The sequence below is a fragment of the Colius striatus genome, chromosome Z (assembly GCF_028858725.1).
Source record: "Colius striatus isolate bColStr4 chromosome Z, bColStr4.1.hap1, whole genome shotgun sequence".
NCBI classification, from domain to species: domain Eukaryota; kingdom Metazoa; phylum Chordata; class Aves; order Coliiformes; family Coliidae; genus Colius; species Colius striatus.
The window spans coordinates 83,833,524-83,857,929 of NC_084790.1; the positions used below are offsets into that span (position 1 = coordinate 83,833,524).

The 24,406-nt window shown below is 47.1% G+C and overlaps 2 protein-coding genes across 4 annotated transcripts in view; one reads left to right on the plus strand and one right to left on the minus strand.

Annotated features, from left to right (window-relative positions):
- Window positions 1-8,156: 8,156 nt before the first annotated feature.
- Window positions 8,157-24,406, plus strand: part of ARK2N (arkadia (RNF111) N-terminal like PKA signaling regulator 2N) — a 49,529-nt gene continuing 33,279 nt past the window's right edge. Inside the window, exons 1-2 of one of the 3 annotated variants that reach the window (XM_062019094.1) lie at window positions 10,946-11,102; window positions 14,687-14,721. The gene's annotated coding sequence lies outside the window, so the exon portion shown is untranslated. Of the gene's footprint in view, window positions 8,312-10,945; window positions 11,103-14,686; window positions 14,722-24,406 lie in introns of those variants that run through there. The other 2 variants (XM_062019091.1, XM_062019092.1) reach the window with 2 other exon arrangements.
- On the minus strand, window positions 10,480-11,379 carry LOC133628899 (basic proline-rich protein-like). The gene has a single exon (XM_062018862.1). The coding sequence runs from the start codon at window positions 11,377-11,379 to the stop codon at window positions 10,480-10,482; it is 900 nt and encodes a 299-aa protein (XP_061874846.1).

Sequence of the window (24,406 nt, forward strand, 5' to 3'; positions counted from 1 at the left end):
CTGAGGTAACCCCTCTATGAATAACATCTTGGAGAAGGGGAAGAAGTTGCTGGGCAGTTGCTGAACACACCAAGGTCAGTGGAGAAGGTCTGGGGGTGACTTTACCCATGAGCTCATTGCCAGACCTGACACACGTCTTCTGCCCATCTCAGAGCCTTCAGTAATTTCAACATGATGTGAGTTTTTTCACTTTCTCTGCAAACCTGAGCTGGGTAAAAGCCTGTGGGAAGTCAGGATGGGATCAGCCAGCTCAAAAACACGTGAGCCACTTTCCTTCAAGCTTACGGAGGGCTTTTTCCAGAAGTTCTGAAGCCATGGTTTGCTCAAGAAGGACATCACAGAATGGTAGGGGTTGGAAGGGACCTGTAGAGATCATGTAGTCCAGCCCCACGTCTCCCAGCCTAAGAGGTCATGCTGTATCAGAATGGAGAGCAACAAGATTGATGGTATGAAAAGACCTGATGCCTTGCTCCTGGTAGGAGTGAGTCATTCTGATAGTGTGATCCCCACTAGATGAGAGTCTGGGGCATTGATTGTTTTCTGATCTTCAGCTGCTCTTTGGTTAATGATTGCCTTGGCAGCACATCTGGATGCCAGTGGTGATACAACCACACTACAACCATGTTTTCCCCATGCCCTCAAGGTGATGATGCCAAACTGTGAGGGTACAGCAACACAAAAATCTATACTTACAGAATAATATGAACATTGGAACTGCAAATGTATTTCATACAGTTTCAAGCAGGATAAGAGATTTCTATTTTAGTAGGCAGTGGGTCAGAGGAACCCTTAGTACACCATGTTAGTACTGTGGCTGCTACTTATTACTGATTGAATTAACAGTTTCAAGGTAGCTCATTTTATAGAGAACACTTATTTCCTGGGGAATGATGTTATTCACCCATATCAAAGAGAGTGGGCGATTCTCTGTCTCTCAGCTCCAGAGGGTAACCTTGAGGGCCATCCCTGCTCGAGGGGGAAGATTTTCAGACACACTCCAACGGAGAGTGTGCAGAAATCCTCTCACCCTCACAGAATGGGACTGGACTTGTACAGAATAAAGTGATTGACTGTAGAGCTAGCAAGAACTTCTGGTTTCCAGCAACAACATTATCTCTGAGATGTGTTTCCCTGCCCACTAGCTCAGGAATTTTCTCATCTCCCAAGTAAACCTTGGAGATAGTCAAGTCAGGATGGTCTGTAACAGCCTTCACTGCTAGAAAACAGCCTGACCTTCAGCTTCTGTCTTTTAACTCGGGAGAGTGCCCTGCTACACCATGGCTGGATTTGTGATGGTGATTTTAGGTAGTGGGGAGGGTGGTGGGTTTTACAAACCCCATGAAGAAGAACAGGCCAAGGGGGTTTGAGGGTCTCATATGAGTGGAAACAAAAAGCCTGGTGGTCTTGGGAGACCAGCAGTGAAGAGGAGAACCTCCAGGGAAAGGTCATGGTGGAAAAATTAAAGGCAAAATGAAGGATGGATAGAGAAAGGGTGAAAAGAGAGGAGAAAGCACTCCAGCAAACACCATGGCATTGAATTGTGCCTGGGAGTGACAGAAACCAAAACCAAAGTGGGGCACAAGAAAGCAGGATGCTCCTGGTTCTTGAAAGGGCTTTGTGTGAGATCACATCCAAAGGTGAGAAAGAAAGCGTGTGCCCCTGGTTTGCCAGATTTCTGTTACACAGCCTAGGACTTTCTCTGGTGGAAAGCAGGAGGTGCTTTTTAACTCCTCCCCCAAGAGTGGGGATTTTTGGGAGCTCACTGCTGCTCAGATGGACCCAGCACCCACCCAGAGCCCTCTCCAGCTCATTTCAAGAGGGGTTGCAGTTTATTGCAGCAAAGAGGATGGGGGGGTTGTGCATTCAAAGAAAAGCAACGAGCACAAGTCTGCTGGGGAGCAGCTGAGGGAACTGGGGATGTTCAGCCTGGAGAGGAGAAGGCTGAGGGGAGACATGAGCACTCTCTGCAACTCTCTGACAGGAGGTTGTGGCCATGACAGTGGAGGTCAGTCTCTGCTCTGGCGCTGCAAGTGACAGGACAAGAAGAAACAGCCTCAAGTTGCACCAGGGCAGGTTTAGATTGGAGATTAAGGACAATTTCTTCCCCAGAAGAAAGCCCTGTCCCAGTGAAGTGGTTTTGCCTGGGGCAGGGTTTGGAAGCAGAGGAGCTACAGGGCTTCTTTAAACAAGGAGCTGCCAGAAGCTTCCCCTGTAGCTCACAGGGCTCATGCCAGGCAAGTCTAAGCTGGACCCACAGCTGCCCCAGGCCTGGCCAGTTAGTGACTGAGGTAACCCCTCTGGGAATAACGTCTTGGAGAAGGGAAAGAAGTTGCTGAACTGCAGCAGCAACAGGGAGTGAGACTGTGAAAACATCACACACACACCAAGGTCAGTGGGGAAGGAGGGGAGGAGGGTGCTCAGGCCCTGGCAGAGAGATTCCCCTGTGCCCTGTGCTGCAGCCCATGGTGAGGCAGCTGTGCCCCTGCAGCCCATGGAGGCCATGAGGAGCAGAGACCCACGGGCAGCCCGTGGAGGAGCCCACGCCGCAGCGGGTGGGTGCCTGAAGGAGGCTGTGACTGCGTGGGAAGCTCACCCTGGAGCGAGCTCCTGGCAGGGCCTGGGAGCCCGTGGGGAGAGAGGAGCCCAGGCCAGAGCAGGGTTGCTGTCAGGGCTTGTGACGCCGTGAGGGCCCCGGGCTGGAGCAGCCTGTCCCTGAAGGACTGTTCTCCTGTGGGTGACCCACGCTGGGGCAGGGTGTGAGGAGCTGCCCCGTGACAGGCCCCGTGCTGGAGCAGGGTGTGAGGAGCTGCAGCCCGTGGGAAGGAGCCACGCTGGAGCAGTTGGTGAGGGACTGTGTCCCGTGGGAGGGACCCCACAGTGCAGCAGTGGGAAGTGTGAGGAGGCCTCCCCCTGAGCAGCAGCAGCGGCAAAGTCCATCTGGGACATAAAAAGTTCCACTTAAAGAAAATCTGTTTCACTGTTCAGGTGAGGGACCCCTGGCACAGGCTGCCCAGAGGGGTTGTGGAGTCTCCTTCCTTGGAGGTCTTCAAGATCCACCAGGACATGTTCCTGTGCGACCTGATCTAGATGAACCTACCTCTGCAGGGAGGGTTGGACTAGATGATCTCTCAAGGTCCCTTCCAACCCCTACCATTCTGTGATTCTGTGATCTGTAACGAACTGTTCCACCAGGCTGGAGGAAGTAGAAACCTGGGACTAAGTGAGGAGTTGAGGGATTTTTTTTAAGGATCAGTTTTTATTTCTCATTTCTCTAATCAGTTTTTATTGATGGTTAATAAATTAAACCTCTTTCTCCCCAAGTTGAGTTTGTTTTGCCTGTGACAGTAATTGATTTTGGAGGGGTTTCAAAGCCCTGTAGCTGTGGTTGAGGATTGGGGTTTAGTGGTGGCTGTTTTAGTAATGGGTAAATGGTTGAATTTGATGAGCTTGAAGGTCTTCTCCAATCTCAACAATTTTGTGATTTCGCACAGTGTGCCTATGCCTAGGAGCTGTTAGTTCACTGCTGAAATTCATTTCACTGAACTGCAGGAAGAACGATTCTGTTGCTTTGTGTCCTCCCTTAAATAAACAGAATCATGAGGTCTGTATCTGGCTATGGTTTGGGCGTAGCTCTTAATTTCTAAGAAGCTGGAAGCTCATCATGACACCAGTGTCAGTCAGGTGCCACAGCCTCCTCACCTTGTGACCTTCCCCTCATTTCTTTCACTGATGGGGAAGAATTGAAGGATGTTCAGAGAGCCACTGGTCATGGGAATCTTTGGCCTCATCTTCCCTATGCTGCTGTTTAGTGTCAGATTTTTAAATCAAGATCTCCGGAAAGGGTTACTTGGCTTAGTTTTGTGGCTACTTATCTCCTTCTCAGCTAGAAATTGAGATGACAAAGCAGGTGGACTGTCATAGTTTAGCAAGGAGCAGCTTCTGCTTGGTAACAGCAAGAGTGGGTTGCAGTGAAGACCTGGTAAAGAGTTTTTGGACTCTCCCCTGGCTCCTGAGTTCAGACCCACCTCAGGCCAATCTGGCGCCTCTCCCATCACTATTTAGGGATGGGAATTTGATGTGCTGGCAGGAGGTGTAAGAGTGGTACAAGATGAAGGCGACCACACGGACCCTAGAGTCAGAGGAGGAGGAAGGAAGGAGGAGCACCAGACCAGAGACCCCTCTGCAACCTGTGGTGAGAATGCAGCTGTGCCCCTGCAATCCATGGAGGGCAATGGCAGGGCTGAGAGCCACCAGCAGCTCCATCTGAGTGTACCCAGACAGGCAGAGACTGTGAGGAGGCGGCCATGGCACAGGCTGTGCTGGAGCCCATGTGCCGCAGAGCAGCCCCACAGGAGAGGCAGAGAGGAGCTGCAGCCTTTGGGATGAACGGACGTTTGAACTGCCCTTGCAGAGCTGCTGGGTGTGTGAGTGACCCTGCGGAGGTGCAGGGAGGATCTGTGAGGAGCCTGCCTGCCCTTAGGAGAGGCAAACGGCAGAAGCCATCAGGAATAGACTGACTCCCCCCATTTACCTCCTCCCCCCATTCCCTGCCCCCCTGGGCCATTCAGTGGGAAAGGAGGTAAAAGCGCCAGGATCAGGGCTCTGAGCCCGGGAAGAGGGGAGGAGTGGGGAGAAGGTGGCCTTAAAGGGCTGGTTGTACCAGTGGTACATCATCTGGTACTGTTTTGTGTTGGTTATGTTTTGGGGTTTTATGGTTATGTTTTAGTTGGTGTTGGATTCGATTATTTTCTGTTTTCTTCCCCAAGCCAAGTAGCCTGATCTGTTTTGTCCTCAACCTTAAGCAGCAATTGAGCTCTCCCTGCCCTTTGGCAATTCTCAGGTCTTTGGTACCTGAGGCTAATCGTGGTCTTTTATTTCCTGATGGACCTAAACCAGGACATGGACAAATCAACTTTTGTACACGTGGGCTGAACTGGCTACAGAGAAGCCACCTCAGAGGTAACCGATGTGAAATCCAGAGCATGGGTGAGCACAAGTACAGCCACTGCTTACCAAAAACAACAACCAAAGAAGGTCAGGGAGCAGTCTTTAAATCTAGAAAGAGCAAGAGCACAATCTGATCTTTCCTGTTGTGGACGTGGAAAGAAATCAGTGTCTTGAAAGCCACCAGAATGTGGCTGGGTAGCCATCAGGGTATGATTTAAGAAGAAAGCCAGTGTAAGGCACTGTAGGTCGTAGCCTGACAATTAAGGAATCTGAATCACTGGAGACTTTTAAGAGCATGTCAGAATGCTTTGCTTAAGTGTATATAGCGTGAGGGAGAGTTGATCGTGCTCTGGGATAGAAAGATGGATTAGATGAGGGCTTTAGAATGCTACCAGCCCTGCTCATCAATGAGAGCACTCAGCTAATGTGAGATGAAATGTTTTTAGCTCACGTGTGTAACCATGACTTAAGGCTGGGAATGATTTACTGGCATTGTGGCATTCCCTTAGCACCACTCCATCATGTAACACCACACCAGCTGCCAAACCTGGGGCTGGGGGTGTCCCCCCTGTGCCTGCAAAGCAGCTGCACTGCTCCTCAGCTGCTGCTTCACAGCATGTGCTGTGTCCTGCTGGCAAAGAGCCTGAAGAGAGGCAGCAGCAAGGCCAGGCTCTGACTCGGGAGCTCTCCAAAGATAGCCACATGCGCCTTGCTAGTGTTGGAAAGGCAGGGAGGAAAAAAAACCCCACCCAGCAGCTGCACTGGAGCACTGAGCCACAGCTGAGCCATCTGCCGCACAGATCAGCAGCCAGTTGTCAGGTCCAACGGTTCAGTTCTTAATGGAAACAGGAAAAATCAAATGAGGTTTATGATGGGTTTCTCAGGTCCTTGGTTATGCCTCTGTGTGAGCAGAGTCCCTTGCAGGGCAGGTAGAGATGTCCTTCCTCAAGAATACTTCGAGATGTCTGTGTTTTGGGGCAGACCAGCTTTTCCAGCACAGGAATGGGGTGTTGGCGCAGGAAAACTTCACAGAGCTCCTGCCCAGTCAGCAGCACACCAGCCTGACTGCTCAACTGGGGAAATGGCTGACGTTGGGCTTCCACCTCTGCTCTGGGAGCTGTGGGGTATTTCCACAGGGGTCACAGTGGGTGGTGAGGAGCTGTGGCAGGCTGGAGGGAGGCTGCCAGCTGGACCCTGCGGCTGTTGGATATTATGAAATAATCGCCCAAATGAGAATGACACAGATGCCTGGAGAAGCCTCCGCTGCTTCAGCCTCACTTCGGATTGCATCAGCTGCTGTGCTCTGAACTCCTAGCCTGATTTGTGGAGACACTCATCTATGAACACCTGCAAGCTGAGAGCAGTTGTGCTCATTGAGAGCTTCATATGGGGCTCCTGTATCTTTGGGGCAGCTGCCCACAGAGTGTCTGGGGCCAGATTCAGCTGCAGACCCCTTGGTTTTATGGCCAGAAGCTCAATTCTTCCTCCTGGAAAGAATGCATCCAAATTCCACCTGGGGAAGAAAGGAGTTAAGATTATGGTCTAGACTTGAAAACTGGTGGTCAACTTGTATATCATGGAATCATAGAATGGTAGAGGTTGGAAGGGATCTTTAGAGATCATCCAGTCCAACCCCCCTACTCAAGCAGGTCCACCTGTATCAAGTCACACAGGAACATGTCCAGGTGGGTCTTGAAGACCCCCAAGGAAGGAGCTTCCACATCCTCCCTGGGCAGCCTGGGCCAGGGCTCCCTCACCCTCACAGTCAAATAGTTTCTTCTTATGTTTAAATGGAACTTTTTGTGTTCCAGCTTCATCCCATCACCCCTTGTCCTGTTGCTAGATACAATAGAAAAAAGGGATGCCCCAACCTCCTGACATTGTATGTTTTACCACAAAGTGACATTCTGTTCTTATCAGGCCAATATGCAAAATATTAATTGCTTTAGTAAAGAAGTTAGAATTAATTCTCAAATTTAGTTAGGAGTTAGGGATTTAATTAAAAGAAAACATTTAGTTTCAAGAACTATAATAATAAAACTAAAATGCTAGAGAAATGCGAAATACACAAGGCAAGTTTAAGGCTACTGCACTGAAACCCACTTCTGTTTTATACATGTATCCATTTACTCAAGATCCATTGAATCAGAAGATGTGGATGGAATCCCTTGTGGCTGATACTACAGCAATGCTCTTATTTATTGCAGACTTTGTGGTTGCTTTTCAAGCTTACTTTCACCAAAGTCTTCATTTTTTTTTCATATCAATTTTTTAGTAAATCTAGAATACCAACATGGGACTATAAACACAGTTTTAATATATTAAAATAGATCCCAACCTTATTTTAGTAAGTAAGTTGGTAACGTTTTGTACCACCACCAGTAAGAAAACTCAAACTGCTCTTCAAATATAGGATTCTGGTTTGGGATCCTAAAGGCAAAAACTGTGTTAAACTGTCTGTAAACAGACTGAAGATATTTTTTTTAATGGCAACTAATACTGAATAGGTCTTACCGGAAAGATTTTGTGTTTCTGAACTGCTCTTTGGATTACAGGGTCAGCAGTGAAACAATAGAAATCCTGGTCCACAATGCCTTGCCTGGTGCAGGATATCCTTCAGTTTGCTTCTTAATTAGCCAATACTGGCTGGTAAAACCTGGTAGCAAGGAGAGATTTCCCCTCTCTCCATTCCCTAGGAGAAGGTGGGTTTTAGTTGGGGGGTAGGTGAACACCCCATGGTACCCGTGGAGCTGATGGCAGTGGAGGAGCCAGGGTGACTTGGTGTGGGATTTCAGATGCTTGGCAGCCCCACAGCCCAGCTTGGACAATGGGCGTTGTCTAAATGTTACTTGGAAGGTGAGGTTTCCATATATTCCTTCTGCAGAGGATGCTTAGGTACTGTGCTTTTGGATGCCGCCAGCGGACACATGGTGTTGGGCTCCTGAAAAGTCATTCTGCTCCCAGGCTGGCACTGGGAGGAAAGTTTTGGCCTAGGGGAGAGATGGGAGCAGGGATAAAGGACCTCCATGCCCCTTGCTGAGGGCTGGGCGAGAGAAGCTGTCCTGGGAGCCCTTAGAGCCAAAATGCTCTCACAACCAGCTTTTACTTTGACGTGGGAGCATGGCTTGGGGTTGCTCATGCATCTGCTCCAGTGCTGAGCTAATTTCCTCCCATTGTCTTTGGGGAAGTGCAAGTGCTTTGGAGGGGAGGTGGTGGTGGGGGCAGTCACCGGCACTGTCTGCAGCTGGAGGAGAATCTGCTACTCCCTTACCCAGTGATTCTTTCCAGAGATGTCCCACGAAGGCTCACCTTTCTCAACCGCATTTCTTCGTGATGGAGGAGTTCTTACCGCTTCCTCATGGAGGTAACTAACCCTGAAATCATTTCACGCTTGACAGAGGCAGTTAAGAATGACAAAATGGAGCCAAAGGAGCGTAGAAGAGGTGCTGGGCTGTACTCCCTAAACTCCTGGAGCCAGCGCCACCTCTTGCCTTTCCTCCTGCCTTCCTAACGTTCCAGTCCATCTCCCTGAAAACTCAGAATGAGTCCTCTGGCATTTCTCCTAATCTCGCATTTGAAATCTCAGGCAATAAAGCTTTCACCACTTCCCTTAGGGAGACAATTTTCCAGCCTACGGTTTTCCATTCAAAAGCTTTCCACCCTGATTCTCAGCTTAAACATGCCCTTCCTTAACTTCACCCCATTAAAATCATTAACATATTGCCAGTCTTCTCCCTTCAGGCCGCTTACTTCACACAAATGTTTACAGATCACTAATGCCTCCCTGCTTACTTTACTGATGTCATCATACCTAGACAGTCAGATGCTTTTATCTCTCCCTTTCTCTCTCTTTCTCCTTTTCCTTCATAAAGCTTGCTGATCCCTTCCATGGCGGCTCTTGGAGCTCCTTCCCGCTTACCACTCGTTTTGGAAATGCAAGGCAGATGCTCACCGCCCTCGCCTGCATCGTTATTCTTTCCTGTACACCGTCCAAAACTGCATTGCCTGTTCCTTGCTGCCGTGTCCTACCGCCTGTGCAACAGCATGCTCTCCTACAGCTGTCTTTCAGAAGTCATGCCTCCAAAGCACTTTCTTCCCTGTACCTACAAATTCAGGATTATTTTTCCCAGAAGCAGGCGGGTGGATTGTGGAGGTTGATTTTGGCTGGTGGCAGGGCATGGTTAGAGCCACATAGGAAAACAGAGCATGCTGGATGAGAGCCCCCAGCAGCTCCACGCAGGGCAGGCTTTATCTTCAGCACAGGTTTCGTCAGCTTGTTCCCTCTTATGCAGACACCACTGATAGTGGGTGCACTGACAGGGCTGGTGCTCCTGCACAGGAAGTTTTCTATGTGTCTGTGAGAAATACTTGCAACCTAGTTTTAAAAAAGAATCACGAATTTCTGAATGTGTAGCTTCCATCTGAACCTCTCCTCTTTCCTCGATGTGATACATTCTTCTGAGGTAGCATGTGGTATCTGCTTTTGTTTCCCAGGCCCGTGTATGTCATTTGGGGCAGCAGAGGGTGGGGGTAGATGCATATGTTTTTGTACTATCAACCCTATACTGGATTCTGAGCCATAGCAGTGCTGGTGGAGGAGTGGGATCCTCCAAGGGTGCCTCTGCCGTATGGTGGGTGTTCAGCACTTGAATTTCCCAGGCATTTGTAGGCCCTGATCAGAATTTAGGGAGGGTACTGAGACGATTGCTGCCACGCATTTTCAAACTGCAGAGCACTCCCTACCCTGTGCTGTGCAGTTGTGCAGCCTATATACCCCGGGGCTGCAAAGCTACATGCTCTGATTGAGAAACATCAGGATGTGTTTCACGTGTGCATTACGATGTCGTCCTAATTGCACACTCTTCTTCCCCCACCCAGCCCCCAGGCCTCTCTGATCTCAGGGAGTGTGGAGGCATCACCAAGATCAGTGTTGGAAGGAGAACAGTGCTGGCCAAGAGCCTGCTGCGAGGCATTTGCTGCGCTGATCTCTTGCCACCTTCCCCTGCCTCCCTCCCGAGCTCGGCCCTTCTCGCTGCTGGGGGAAGACATTTCTTTCTTCTGTTTCCTTCTGCCCGCTCTGCTCTTTTCCTCCCGAGCCAGCCCTTGCCGCTGTGCTTGGTTTGCACGTGTCCCATGGAAGCGGCATGATCTCAGCCTGTCCTCACACTCTCAGCCTCGCACATGTGCAGCAGACAGGCTGCGCTGGATGCGTCCTGCCAGGCGATCCGGGGGGCTTGGGAAGGCTGTCCCACGGTGCAGAGAGGCGGCAGTGAGCACGCTGGGAGTGAACCGGGTGTCTCTGGTGATGTGCGAGTGTCTATGAGGCTGTGTGGGTGTCTGTCAGGGTGTGGGTGCTTGTGACAGTGTGCAGGTGTCTGTGAGGGTGCTGATGTCCATGACGGCGAGTGGGTGTCCATGAGAGTGCAGGTGCCCGTCAGGGTGTGCGAGTGCCCGTCGGTGTGTGCGTGTCCAGGTGCAGGTACTGGTATGGGTGCCCATCAAGGTGTGTGGGTGCTGGGGTACAGGTGCCCGTCAGGGTTTGCAGGCCCGGGTCTGGGTGCAGGTGCCAGGCTGTGAGTGCAGGTGCTGGGGTACAGGTGCCTGTTGAGGTGTGTGGGTGCCGGGGTGCGGGTGCCAGGGTGCGGGTGCCGGGGTGCGGGTGCCCGTGGGGTTGTGCGGGTGCGGGTGCCAGGGTGCGGGTGCCGGGGTGCGGGTGCCCGTGGGGTTGTGCGGGTGTGGATGCCGAGGTGCGGGTGCCGGGGTGCGGGTGCCCGTGGGGTTGTGCGGGTGTGGATGCCGAGGTACGGGTGCCGGGGTGCGGGTGCCAGGGTGCGGGTGCCGGGGTGCGGGTGCCCGTCGGCGTGTGCGGGCCCGGGCGCGGGTGGCCGCGCGTCGCTGCCGCTGCCCGCTGGGCGCCGCGGGGTGGCGCTGTGGGGCGCGGCGGCCGCTCTGCGCGGCGCTCGGCTGCTCCGGCGGCGGACGGAGGAAGTGACGCCCACAGCGGAGCCCCGCGGCCTCCGGTGACATTCTGTGTGGCGGCGGGGGCGCGGAGCCGTGGGGGGGCGACGGTGCGGAGAGACTCTGCTGCTCCGGCCGCCCATGCCCCAGCTGCTGCCCCCCGGGGGGGAGCCCTGCAGGGGCCCGGCGCCGTGCAGGTGAGTGCGGCCGGCGCGCTCCGGTGGGGCCGCAGCCGCGGGGGGCGCCGGGCGGGCGGCCGAGCTGTTGCCGTTTGCCCCGCGGGCTAGGCGAGCCGGCCGGGGAGGGGGCGGCCGGGTCCCGCGGCGGCTGCGAGGAGCGGCCTCCCCGCCCCCCAGTCCCCTCTCTCCCGGGTCTGGGGCCGGCCGTGGCGGGAGCGGGCGGGCACGGCCCCGCGGCGCCTCGGGGCTCCGGCCCCACGGAGGCCGGGAGAGTGGCCGTGCCCGCACCGGGCATCCTCCGCGCCCGCAGAGGCGTTTGAGGAAATGATGCGGTACGCGGTGGGCAGCTCGGAGATCCGCGCGGAGGGATGACCTCCATCACGGCCCGACGCGGTGCCGCGAAGGCGGGAGTCCAGCTCAGCCGCCCCTTTTTTGTCCTAACCTTGCCCGGAGTCAGCGACGAAAGCCTCACCGCGGCTCCTGGAAGCAACTTCTGGTCACTTCGTGTTTCCCCAGACTTCTGTAGGATCGTATTAGCTGTCGGGAGAAAACCCTTTGAAAAACAAGGCGTGTAGTCGCTCGAGTTTTTATGCTTTTCTATTTTTTTCGGGTTTATTTCTCTGTTTACCTTGGGTGATATATATTTTATGTGGAAAAAAACAAGAAGTTGAAGTGCCCGTTGCTTATCTATCCCGAGTTCCCCTTGAGATCCTAACGTTTAATGGGTTGCAGATGTGGCTGTCGGTGACACAGCCATCCGAGGAGAATGTAAAATTTAACTGTGCTACTTGTTCTTTTTAAAAAGGAAAAGGGCAGTCTGAGCGAACTTGTAACGTTTTTACTATTTCCCCAGTTCCAGTGTTGTAATTTCTTTTTTGCGTTGAGGTTATTGAACGGCTGCTTAAAAGGCCAGCTTCTGAAAGACTTGGTTGTTTGGATTATTTCAGGTTTACATGGTGTGGGTGGGGAGAGCTTTCACTTCTGTGAAGTAACATCTGATTGTGTTTATGTCCTTAGTTTGTTAATGGTGAAATGAGACTTGTATTAAAGTTTGTAGGTACCTTTGTGAAACCATAATTTACTTACACAAGGTCTGGGTTGTAACTAGTTAATGTACTTTAAACCAGCATCAAGTACCTAAAAGTAAATTAAAGACAAAAACCCCCTTTGTATATAGAGGTGCTATGGCATAATCCAGCCCTGTTTGGTATTTTTCTTCTTTTTTTTTTCACTGGCAAGTAATTCTAGTTTTTAAGAATGAATGAGTAGTAAGATTTTGAACACTTGAGCATCTCTTAAAAAAATGTAAAGCCTCTCCAAAAAGAAAAAAAGGATTTATTTTGTTTTAAGTCTTCTCCTGTGATTGACAAAGATAAGGCCAAATAATAGGTGGACTTAGAGGCAAATACTAGCCTATTTCCAGTTCTTGAGCTACAATTTTAAGTATGAACAGTAACAGCTCTCCCTTTAAAGCAGCAAACGTATGGTAAATTTAAAATCTTTCTCTTAAAATGTCTTAAGTCTGTTAAAAAAAACCCCTTAAATGCTTGACCTTGAGGTGGAAACTGGGTATTTTGCTCTTCTGAGGTCTTCATCTTGAGGTTCTCCTGCCCTAGTTAACACGATTGCTGTTTCTGTGATAGAAGAGCTGAAGATCAGGCAGTCAAAACAGTGCTGCTTCTTCCCACTTTGCCCTGGAGGAGGAGGGAAACATTGCTTTTGTGGAGCAAATAGGTTTGTGATAATCTCTAAGGCCAACAAAAGTTCTTTGTCAGGTGTTTGCTGAACCCAAGCTTACCCCACCCCCCATATACTTGGATGCTACAAAAGCAGCAAGATGAAATACAGAGAACTCAGCTGTCCGACAGCGGTGGCTTTGTGAGTATTTCTCACATCTAGTGATCTGGAGCAGTCTGGTGCCGGCTAAAGAAGCTGCAAAGGGAGTAGTTATATGGTTACTAAAAGCTAATGAAATAGTTTTTCATGATCCTGGCATACTAGTAAAACTGTTGTTTTGTCTAGGGGATTAGGAGGAGAGACAGTGGGGGTGATGGAAGGTAGTAGGTGAGTTTGGGCAGCTGGTATTTATACTCAAGTGCGAGGAGAACAGTTCTGACTCACTTTTAAACGCTTGAATTTTTAATTATAACATGTCGACTATTTCTGTTTGCTCTTCAGCCTAATTGCTTGTTGGCATCATGAAGAGGTGAGATGAGAAATTCCTGAGAAGTCAGGAAGAGGAAAGGTCTGTGGTCTTACACGTTGAAGCATACAATGTATATTGCAGTGCAGCCTGGCCATCTATGCGTGTGCTTCCTCAGTGCAGGAAGGCTGACTGTTTGGTAGAAATGAAAGTGCACAAACAAGTTGGGAAACGAGTGGATCCGTTCTACTGGGTGCTGCAGAGGGAAGGGAAAAGGGAAGGAGCCTGAAGCCAACCACAAGGCCGTTGGGAATGGTCGATACAGAGTAATCACATGTAAATCAAGCACAGCTCTAACTAATAAAAGAGGGGTAGGAAGGATGTTTGTATATGTTTGACAAATGAGCAAATCAACGCTGGCAGCTGGCAGTGTGGAGGAGGTGGGGATTAATGAGGCAAGATAAGACTGGATGAACAAAAGGTAAATATAGAGAATCATGAGGGGCTTTGATCACTAAGGGTTATGGAGATAAGTTGGTGTAACTTGGAGCAACAAGAAATAATTGCCTTAGTCGTCCTGACCCCCCATCTCCTTGCAGTGTATTTACTTTTAAAATGCACACTGTTTTGCTTTGCCCTGATTTTGTTTGCCTCCTTCTGTATCTCTTGTATATTATCACATCAGCTCCCTGTACCACTGAGGATATATGTCCATCTATGAGCCGCCAGTATATCGATATCTCACTTAAACATCTGCTAAGGAGATGGGAGTCTCTACATAATGACAGGGTGAAAGCACCTGCAGACTGAGCATTTACAACTGTCTGGTTACCCTATGACCAAAGTGTCACCACTGGATGTGCTAGAGCTTTGGAAACTTTTCAAATGAGTAAATAGTTTCAAGCAGCCTGTATTTAATTTTCTGTAACATTTCAAAGTTATTGTGTTGATGGTATTGTTTGGCAAAATTTGGTCTATGGTCAGTCTTAGCTTCTGTGGTTTTTATTTGCAGTTGACTGAATAATAAAACTGTAAACATTGACAGAAACTGAGCAGCAGATTTATTAACACATTTACTAGATCAAAGTGAAAGATTGAAATACCGTAGTTGCAGGTGTCTCAAGTCACATCATAGAACAAGCAGCCTGAGAAAGAAATACTGAAATCAAAAGTGAGAGAGGGTGACAGCTGTAGTACCAGGAAAGAGCTCTGGAATAAAGTTGTGTGATACAGTGTGTGTTGCTGTGTGGTTCCAGCTCTGAGATAACCTGAGGTTTACAGGGCAAGGAAACCACTTCTGTCTTGGTTTTTCCAGTCTGTGGCTTGAAGTTCAGCAGAGAACTGACACTCATGAGCATTCAGGAGCAGCTGAATTGTTATGGCAGCAAATATTATTGCAGGGAATTGGTATGATTGTCACGGTGATTTGTGTTGTCTTTCTGTTGTCTCTTTGTTCCAGGTTTTCAATGTGTAACCCAGCTCTGAGTCTGTGAGGTGAGGTCTGGAGTGCAACATCTACAAAGATGCAATTCTGAGCAACAAGCAAACTTGATGAAAGAGACTGTAAATTAAATGTGCACATAGTGTAAATATGCCTCTGCAGTTGATTTTGCACAACAGAGCACACCTGTGAGGTAGACTGGAGTGGCTGATAGCTTGTCACAGGGTGTTACTGACAAGGGTTAGAATTTAAATTTGTGGTTGTCTGTTCCCACTTGTTCACACATCTGATCAGCCTGAATAGAGCCTGTACAATGCAGCAGTTTCTCCAAGGATGTGACTTCCTTTCTGCAGTTCTGGCACACATTGATTAGTCATTCAGGGCTGAAAATGAGATGCAGCTCAGTTGTTGAGGTGTTGCCATTACACTGTGGCAGATGCATTACTGAATGCAGAGGGAGGTCAAGTAACATGCCCACAGTCATGTGGCAAGTCAGCTTTAGATTCAAAATGATCCAAACTAATACTGCTTTTTATTGGGAAAGGTGTCTTGTATCAATTTAACTGTGTAGTCTGTGTCTTGAGTGCTCAGAAATCTGACTAGCAGAATCAGAGAATCTCAAGGGTTGGAGGAGACCTCAAAAGCTCATCCAGTGCAACCCCCCTGCTAGAGCAGGACCACCTAGAGTAGGTCACACAGGAACTTGTCCAGGTGGGTTTTGAATGTCTCCAGAGAAGGAGACTCAGCCATATCATGCCGTGTGATATTTGGTCTCCAAGAAGACAGCTTAACAGCTGTTAAGGCTGAATCTGACAGCTTTTTAATCATAAGAAAAACAAATGGCCATTTTTTAATGAAATGCAAGTGTTTAAGACTCTTTCAAGGTAGCATTTTCAATTCAGTCTACGTGGGTTGTGGATTTGACTTCATAGTGAGACTTCTGCAATGTCCCCCACAATACTCTTCTGCTCTGATGCTTCAAAACTTCCTGGAAATGAGCAGGAACAGACAGTTGATGATTGGATAAGTGTTCTTCTTGCTAAGTTTCTGCTGTAATGTCTTTTTTTGGTGGTGCTTTGTTGTTAGCCTTCAAGACTTACTTCAGAGAAGGCAGATTTCACTTCTGTTCATCCAAAACGGGTAGGCTCACAGTAGCAGAACTGGGAATAACTGAGAGATGGATTTTATAACACTAGTTGTCTGTGTGATGATGCAGTTATTGCCTTTTCAGTACTTTTTCATTGGGAATGTTAATTTCCCCTGTTAGCAGTTGGAAGTTGTGGTTGTATGCTCCAGTACTACTGTCAAACTTTACAAAGTAAAAACAACAATTTAACATGACAGCTAGGTAAGGTTAAGACAGTACTGCTCTCTGGTACTGTGGCTTTCTCCTGACTCCTCAGCTAACTGTCCCGGTCCTTGCTCTCTGAGAGTGTCAACTCTGGCGAGAGAGGCAATTCGAAGTAATCTGGCAGAAGAAAAATTCTAGGGAAAAGAGTTGGTAAAGAGTAAGTCAGGAAGCTCTCTGCTCTGTGTGCTTGTGGTTGGAGGTACAATGTAACACAAGGCTTGGTTTTTTACTCCTAGTGAAATAAGTTCGATAAGGAAAGGCTGTGGGAACTGGGATTGTTTAGTCTGGAGGAGACTGTGAGGGGATATCAGTATTTTCATATATCTAAATGGAGGATGTCAGGATGTTAAGGCAGTGCTTTTTCTGTTGTATCTAGTGACAGGACAAGGGGTAATGGGATGACACTGGAACACAGAAAGGTCCATTTAAACATAAGGAAAAGTTATTTCACTGTTGAGGTGAGGGAGCCCTGGCCCAGGCTGCCCAGGGAGGGTGTGAAGGCTCCTCCTGACTTTTGGAAATGAAGATGTCATTGTTGGAAGGAATAGGCTGGTGTGTAACAGGGCCCACAAACTGAGTTGCTGATAAATACAACAATTGAGTTGTCAATAGCTATGATTCCTCCAGAGCTGGTAATATCTTTTGATCACTACTAGGCAGAATCTGTGAGGAGCTGTAAAAAAACATAAACATTTCCTTGAGTATTTTAAAAGCCTTTAAGGTGAAGTTGTATTTTTCCACGGTTCCAGTTACTGATATTAGTAAGTTGTCTTTAAAGGCACTTCACAGGCTTTGGATCCATTCACTGTAATGAAGAAAATCTAGAAACTGATGAATACTGTGAAACTAAGGGGATTTTCCTGAGTATCTTACCAGAGTTAGCTAATTATTGAGGGCTTATGAATCTCACCTCAATTTAAAGTTGGTTTGATACAGCCACTTGATTTCTGGTTCTTTGTTTTACAAGATCAAAATGTTTTTTCTGCTTTTTAACACCTGTAGTGGATTTCCTTATTTGTCTGTGTGGATCTCAGCAAGCTACAGCAGTAAAATGACTGTGGTGCCTGAACAGAATGTGATTGAATTAATACCCCAGACTTGATGCTCTTTTTTTCCTTCTGTCTTCCCTTTTGCTCAGGAAGTTGTTTATGCTGTTTATATCTCCTGTTACTAGCCCTTCGTTTCTTTCTTAAGAAACCTCTGCAATCTGAGCCTCTTCTTCCTAAATCAAGAAAAATAATGCAGCAAATCATTTGGGGGTACATGGTACTTTTATTTAGAGGTAAGTTTTTTGGGAGGGATTTGTATGGGATTGGGTTTTTTTGGTCTGTCAGTACCTGCGTGGTACTGACGAAACCACCTTTCAGTTTTGTTTTGCCCTTTGTATAGCTGTTAACGTGGTATCCTCTTACATACTTTTATTTAATTTCTGTAGTCAAATGTATGTAAAACCTTCTGTATGTTGTGGGAAAGAAATGTTGGTGTCCTTGTTTGTCTGTTATCCTCTCAAAGTAGAGGTCGAGTTTCTTCACCTCTGCCAGCTGGGAGTAAATACTGTAGGAAGTGTCTGATAGCAAAACTTGTGTTACATGTGTGTTATGAATAATGCCTCTAAGTTGCTTTTGACTCAGTTCTTTTTTTTAAAATACTCAAAGTAGCTTTTGTTCTTTTATAGAATCAAACCATGTTTACTTCATACTGTCTTTTCATCTGTTGTTTTTCAAAAGCTTGTTCTAAATTTAACCGTCTCCTGCACTGTCCTTTTTCTCTACCACGCTTTGTTCTTCCATAACAGACCACACCACAGTCTCTGTAACTCTGCCAGTGTCCACAGACAAACCTACAACAATTCAAATTTTTGTTACATTACTTTCTTAGGAAAGCTCAAATAAGGAGGGAGAGCATTAGGACTGGTAAAGATATAGACTGAAAGGTTAGCAGTCCTGAGTTACCTGAGCTCTTGAGTGTAGGTGTTTACAAATCTGTGAAGGGTGGATGTCAGGAGGATGGAGCCAGGCTGTTCTCAGTGATGGCCAATGACAGGGCAAGGGGCAACGGGCACAAGCTGGAACACAAGAGGTTCCAAAGCAACATAAGGGAAATCTTCTTCCCAGTTGAGGTGAGGGAGCACTGGCAGGGGCTGCCCAGATGGGCTGTGGAGTCTCCTTCTCTGGGGACATTCCAACCCACCTGGATAACTTCCTGTGTGACCTACTCTAGGTGGCCCTGCTCTGGCAGGGGAGTTGCACTGGATGAGCTTTTGAGGTCCCTTCCAGCCCTTAAGATTCTGTGATTGTGAGCTTTCTTGGTGAGAAGGTAGCAGATTGTTCCCAGTCAAGCTATACCTGTTACTAAGTCTTAAGTAGGTCATGACTGACCAGTGTCATGAGCGTTTTCATCTTTAGGAGCACTTTTGACACATAAAGATTATGGTATCCATTGCTAGCAGTCTGGTGGTTGCTGAAATCCTTTGACACCTCTTACTACTGGTCAAAGAACAGTCAACGGTTTGGTGTCAAGAACAGCCCTGCAACAGCTGGGATCTTACTGTTAGCACAGTTGTTAAAGTTTTAATTTGATGTGACTTTACCTTTAGTGTATTGATACCATTTATTTTTTCACGATGTACCTACTACAAATTCACATTTCACTATTTAGATTTTATCTACAATCTACTACTAGTTCAGTAATTAAAGAAACAAATAGTGGTTCATGGATGAGAAAATGAGCTGAGATCAGGGTTTTCCTGGCTTACAGCTATTTTCCAGCCTTTCTGCAGAATTTGTGCATGTCATCTGGTATTTTTCAGGTGACCAAACCGGAAGATGGGTATGCTATTTCTTTGCATCAGAAAGATACTTGCTGAAATGAAAGACTCTCATAAATCTATACTACTTCTCACTGGGTGGCTTGAGCTCTTATATAGCTGTGAGAGATGCGAAGACGCCAGTGAGTTGCTCCAAAATTGCCCTCCAAATGGCTGGGGTGGTTGTGGTGTTGTGGGTTTGGTAAGCAGAACTGTTATTGTCTCATGGTTTTGCCCAGCCAGCAATGAAGAACCACGATAGTCTCTTGCTCACTGCCTCCCATCCACCCCCACTCTCCTTAGGATAATGGAGGCCCCAGTGAGATGGGAGGGAAAAAGATAAATAAGGATGTTGTGGATTGAGACAAGGGCAGGGAGGGCTCGCTGCCAGTTACGGCAAAACAGACTCCACTACTTGACTGAGAGAATAAAGTGGGAAAGTTTATTCTACTACCTACAAGAAACAGAACAGAACAAAAAAACAAAAACAAAAAGAGAGCACGATGATGAGAAAATCACAACCAGCACTTCAAGATCTCCCCCATCCCTCCTTTCTTTCTGGGCCTAGCTCACTGCTCCTCATATCTCCACCTCCTCCCACCTCAAGGACTCAGGGGAGCAGGGAATGGGGGATGTGGTCAGTCTCTCACAGATGGGCTCTGCTGCTTCTCTCTGCTCAGATAAGGACAACTCCTGGCATTCTTTCCCTGCTCTGATATGGGCTCCTTCCCCTGGGACACAGTCCTGAAAGGACTTCTCTGCTGTGGGTTCTTCCCAGTAGCTACAGATTCTGCTCACAAACTCCTCCAGTGTGAGACTCCTTTGCAGCCAGCAGCATTCTGGGCACCTTCTGCTGCAATGCTGTCCTCCCATGAATTCACAGCCTCCTCTGGGTGTAGTCACTGCCTCTGGCATGAGGTCATCTATGAACTGTCAAAAAATCACTGCTCCACCACTCTTCTCCATGGGGTGCAGAGGGATTTCTGCTCTAGCACACCTCCTCCTCTCTTCCCTCGCTGATCTTGGGGCTCTCCTGGCCACTTCTCACTGTCTTTCCCAACTCCTTCCACCACCAGTAGCTGGAAAAAAAAGCAAGAACAGCAAGAAAGAACAGGAGGAACCCTCCTCTTCCATCTTCTTCTTAAAAAGTCATTGTGGAGGTGCCCAACTGGCTCAGCCCCAGAAGTGGGTCTGGCTCAGAGCTGGGGAGAGTTTTGGTGCAACTTCTTATAGAAGCCATCTTTACAGCCCCTTCCCCATTACCAGAAACAGCTCCACATGAACTCATGACATGCTGGAAAGGAACGTTACACAGACCTTGACAAAACAGCTCTCTTATCTGCTGAGAGTCTCTCTCCAGGTGTGAAGGGTTGTGCAATTTTAGAATGGTATTTTGCAAAATCAAGTGTGTTGTCCAGTGCTTTCCCTTGCTTCAGACCTGGTCTGCTGTCTGTTGTGTAAGGTGCCGTGCTGTCCTTCTGGACTCTGAGTCTGGTCTCACCTAGACAACTCTGCCCTGTGCTGAGGTGCAGAGCTTTCCTCTGGGAGCTTGAATTACAGTAGGACTTGATGAGTGCCTAGTGGCAGCCAGTTTTGGCTCTTTACAGTGGCAATAGACTCTGAGATGGACTGCAGGGCTACTGGCACTGCAGTCGATGTCCCGTGGCACTCCCTGCTTCAAGATTTCCAAACAGTGGCAATAATGACATACAGAGTGTTCTGTACCTGCCCTTACCCTGCCTTTGCTTTTTGGAGGAGACAGCACAAGCCCATCTCAAATGGGTAGTGCACTGCTGAGATGACTTTAGTGCTTGTAAGTTATGTTACAGTTGAGTTGATTTGACAGTTGCAGCTGTTAGTGGATAACACAGTGTGTGATAACTTTCAGGATATTTCATATAAATGTTCTTAATAGGGAAAAAAAATGTGTTTTGAAGGTAGGGATCAATTTGTTACTGTTATTCCCAAGCAATTTAAATATGTGGCTTTTCTGTAAGCACTGCTTTATTCAACACTGCAGAACAATAAACCAGGATGTCTGTTTCTATAGAATTGCAGGATAGTTTGGGTTGGAAGGAATCTTAAAGATCATCTAGCTCACACCCCTCTGCCATGGGCAATGGCACCTTCCACTACATCAGGTTGGTCAAAGCTCCATTCAGCCTGGTGAAGGAAGCACAGAATACATTTCTTTTGAGTAACAGAAATGCATATATCAAGTGGGAGAACTTTTAAAACTGACAAATCTTAGAAAAAAATGGTTCATCTGTTTTGTCAGGAGTGTGACCTGCAAGCTAACACACGGCAGAGAGAAAACGAAGCATGGCTATCCTAGCATTGATTTCAGCTACTAGTGCTGTTGAAAGAACAGTGAAAGACCTAAATTGCAAGCTGATTATGTTTTTAGGAGTAATAAAAATATGCCTCCTCAAATTTTAGAGAGTGTTGTAGAGTTGAAATCGCTGTGCACTTGAGAAAAATGGTTTCACTGTTAGAAAGAAATGAGGTTTTTAGAAGGCTAAATGCAGCCAACCCCGTGTGCCTTTATCTGTATCCTAATGAATTCATTTTTATGAGGACTTTGATATTTTTTTTGTGTTGTGGAGCTCCAGTGCAGCTCGTTTCTGGGAACCTGTGTGGAGGCTTGTGAACTAACCCAGAGCTGGTCGTTACCTTTCATTTGAAAGAGACGGAATATGTGCATTAAGCATTCCAATGCAAAAACCTGTATTTAAATGTAAAGCCTTGCTTCTTACTACAAAGAAATGCTGCTTTTCAGGGTTGCAAGGATGCTCCACAAAGCTTTCTTTTAACATGTATACTTGTAATTTTTATTCAGTCATGGATAATTTGTAGATGCAGCCTGTTGAGCATGGTAGGAGCAGCCTATTTTTAACCTTGGTTTATGCAAAACCAGTTGAAGCACAGCATTAGTTTAATCCTTTATTCTTTTGTTTAGCACCACAATTCTCCTGTCGGTGGAAGGGTCCTATTCTGTAGGATTGCAACCAGGCCTGATTTATGAATCATCTGATAAAGAGCCAGCTCCACTCCCAGAAATATGCCTTAGGTAGAATTGTATACCAGTGAGTCAGCTTCAGGGCAGCATTTTCAAAGCAATACTATATAAATTACATAGTATCTGTGTGGGGGTGGCTTAGTGTTGGGAAAAATCCGCTCTGGAGCATCATACACGCACATCCACACAGAGCTGAGTCAACTGTCTTGTGTTAAACTGGGTGCTGGTCACGCTTCTGTTGTTTTAAGTGCATGGATATGTGTGACACTTCTAAGAAAATAAAAAAAGAATGTATTGGTACCTTGGGAAGGAGATGAACAAGTCCAGAAGACAGTGGTCGGGAATTGCAGAAAGTTTTGATCTCTGCATTTGTCTAGTGCAGACTAGTCTTTTCTGATCCAGGTCTAATTGTTTAGATTGATCAGTTTTTAGTTGCTTAGACATTTTGTTTTTGGGCTTCTCTGTGTAATTCATACTAGAATGTCACTGCTGAGTTTACTGAATTAGGTGTATTGGCTTTTAGTGGAAGGGAAGACTGACCAACAGGCAGGTACACTACAAAGGCTTTTGGTGAGGCTTTGAAAGTAGACAGTCATCTTCAGAATTATGTGGCTCTCTTGTCAGAAGAGAACATAACTTTGGTCTTTGCCAAAAGTTCCTCCTGTACTACAAAGTGGTTGTGTGTGTTAGAGTCAACTCTTCAGTACCCTGGTTGTGTGCTGCTTCTGTTCTTTTCCAACTTACCACCCTCAGACACATAATCTATGAAGTGTTTGGTAGTTCTTGATGAGTTTGCCTGAGTGTTTACCTGTTTGGTATTTTTTTAAAAGGCAGCTGGTCTATGTAATTTTATTAGCCTTAGTTGTGTATGTTTGTCTCTCACAGGTCTGATTTATTCCATCTGTGCTCTGTTATATTGGGTAAGTGTGAGATAATGTAATCCACTAGTAATGGAAATAATTGCTTATGTAAGTAAGAGCCACTATGGACTTTTGTTCTGTATAAATATGAAATTATATTCAAATTTAGATGAAAAAGCTGACTTCCATGGTGCAGGAGCTGTGAGATGGTTCGTGCTCTGGAAGGATCTCTGCAGTTAAGCTGTGTATTCTGAGAAAGTGACTACTAAGCAGCAGTGCAGTTCAGCTTTTCATTTGTGGTCACAAAAGCTTAAAGAACATACTTTGTGTTATTTTCTGCAAAATTGTGGGTGCAGTTTCTCATACAGCTCGTGAATGAATTACTAGTGATGTGAGGTGGTCAAGAGTTTTCTTTCAGAGCTAACTAAAATGTCATTAAAAGACAATGTTCCACTCAGTAACTTATTTCATTTGAACACTTGGTGGAATTAGCATAAGAAGGTGATACCTTAGTCAGCAGGGAAGAGAAGTGGTCTGTTGGACCACTGAATAAGAGGAAATGTGTCAGCAAGTTGCTGTGAAAAACCTAGTATTTCTGAAGTAATCTGTCATACCCACAGCTGCAGAGAAAAAGAGGTGTTTTGCTTCACTTAAGCTAGGCATTCTTTATTGTTAATCAGTTCAATAACACTTAAAATGGCAATGTGCAATTAAGGTTAAGGTGTCATGGTGTTTAAGTATTTCAGGCTTTGTCATTTGTTTGGATGAAGGTCATTTCCTTGTGACATTGCAGGATAATTATAAACAGCATTTACTGAAACCAACAAAAAAAATCTATTACAAAGGCTGTGTGGGTAACCAGTTACTGATGGATAAGGGGCACGTGTGCCATCCTGAAGGTAACACTGTGCAGTAGGCTGTCATAAAATAGTAGGGATTGGAAGGGACCTTTAGAGATCATCTAGTCCAACTCCCCTGCAGAAGTAGGTCCCACCTAGATCAGGTCACACAGGAACATATTCAGGTAGGTTTTGAAAACCTCCAGAGAAGAAGACTCCACATCCTCCCTGGGCAACCTGAGCCAGGGCTCCCTCACCCTTACAGTAAAGAAGCTTTTCCTTGTGGAATCATAGAATTGTTTCAGGTGGAAGAGATCATTGAGTCCACCCTTTGTCCCAGCCCTATCAGCCACTGAACCATTTCCCTAAGTGCCACATACCCAACAATCTCTAAACGTTTAAACTGAACTTTTTGTGTTCCAGCTTCTTTCCATCACCCCTTGTCCTGTCACTAGATACAACAGAAAAAAGCGCTGCCCCAATGTCCTGACATCCACCATTTAGATACTTATAAATGTTAGTAAGATCCCCCCTCAATCTCCTCTTCTCCAGACTAAACAGCCCCAGTTCCCACAGCCTTTCCTCATAAGGAAGATGCTCCAGTCCCCTGATCATCTTGGTGGCCCTGCACTGGCACCTCTCCAGCAGTTCCCTGTCCCTCTGGAGCTGAGGAGCCCAGAACTGGATACTCCTGATGAGGCCTCACCAGGGCAGAGGAGAGGGGAAGAGAACCTCCCTCTAACTGCTGCCCACACTCTTCTTGCTGCAATGTATATTACTTAATAGCATACATTCCATAATAGGTGTCTTTAGGGCACTACCAACCCCTCTGTTTGGAGGTTTTTTTTTTCCTTTTTGATAAC

What these genes read in the sequence shown, in the direction of transcription:
- LOC133628899 (XM_062018862.1), bottom strand. Translation starts at nt 11,379, where the DNA reads ATGCCCGGTGCGGGCACGGCCACTCTCCCGGCCTCCGTGGGGCCGGAG.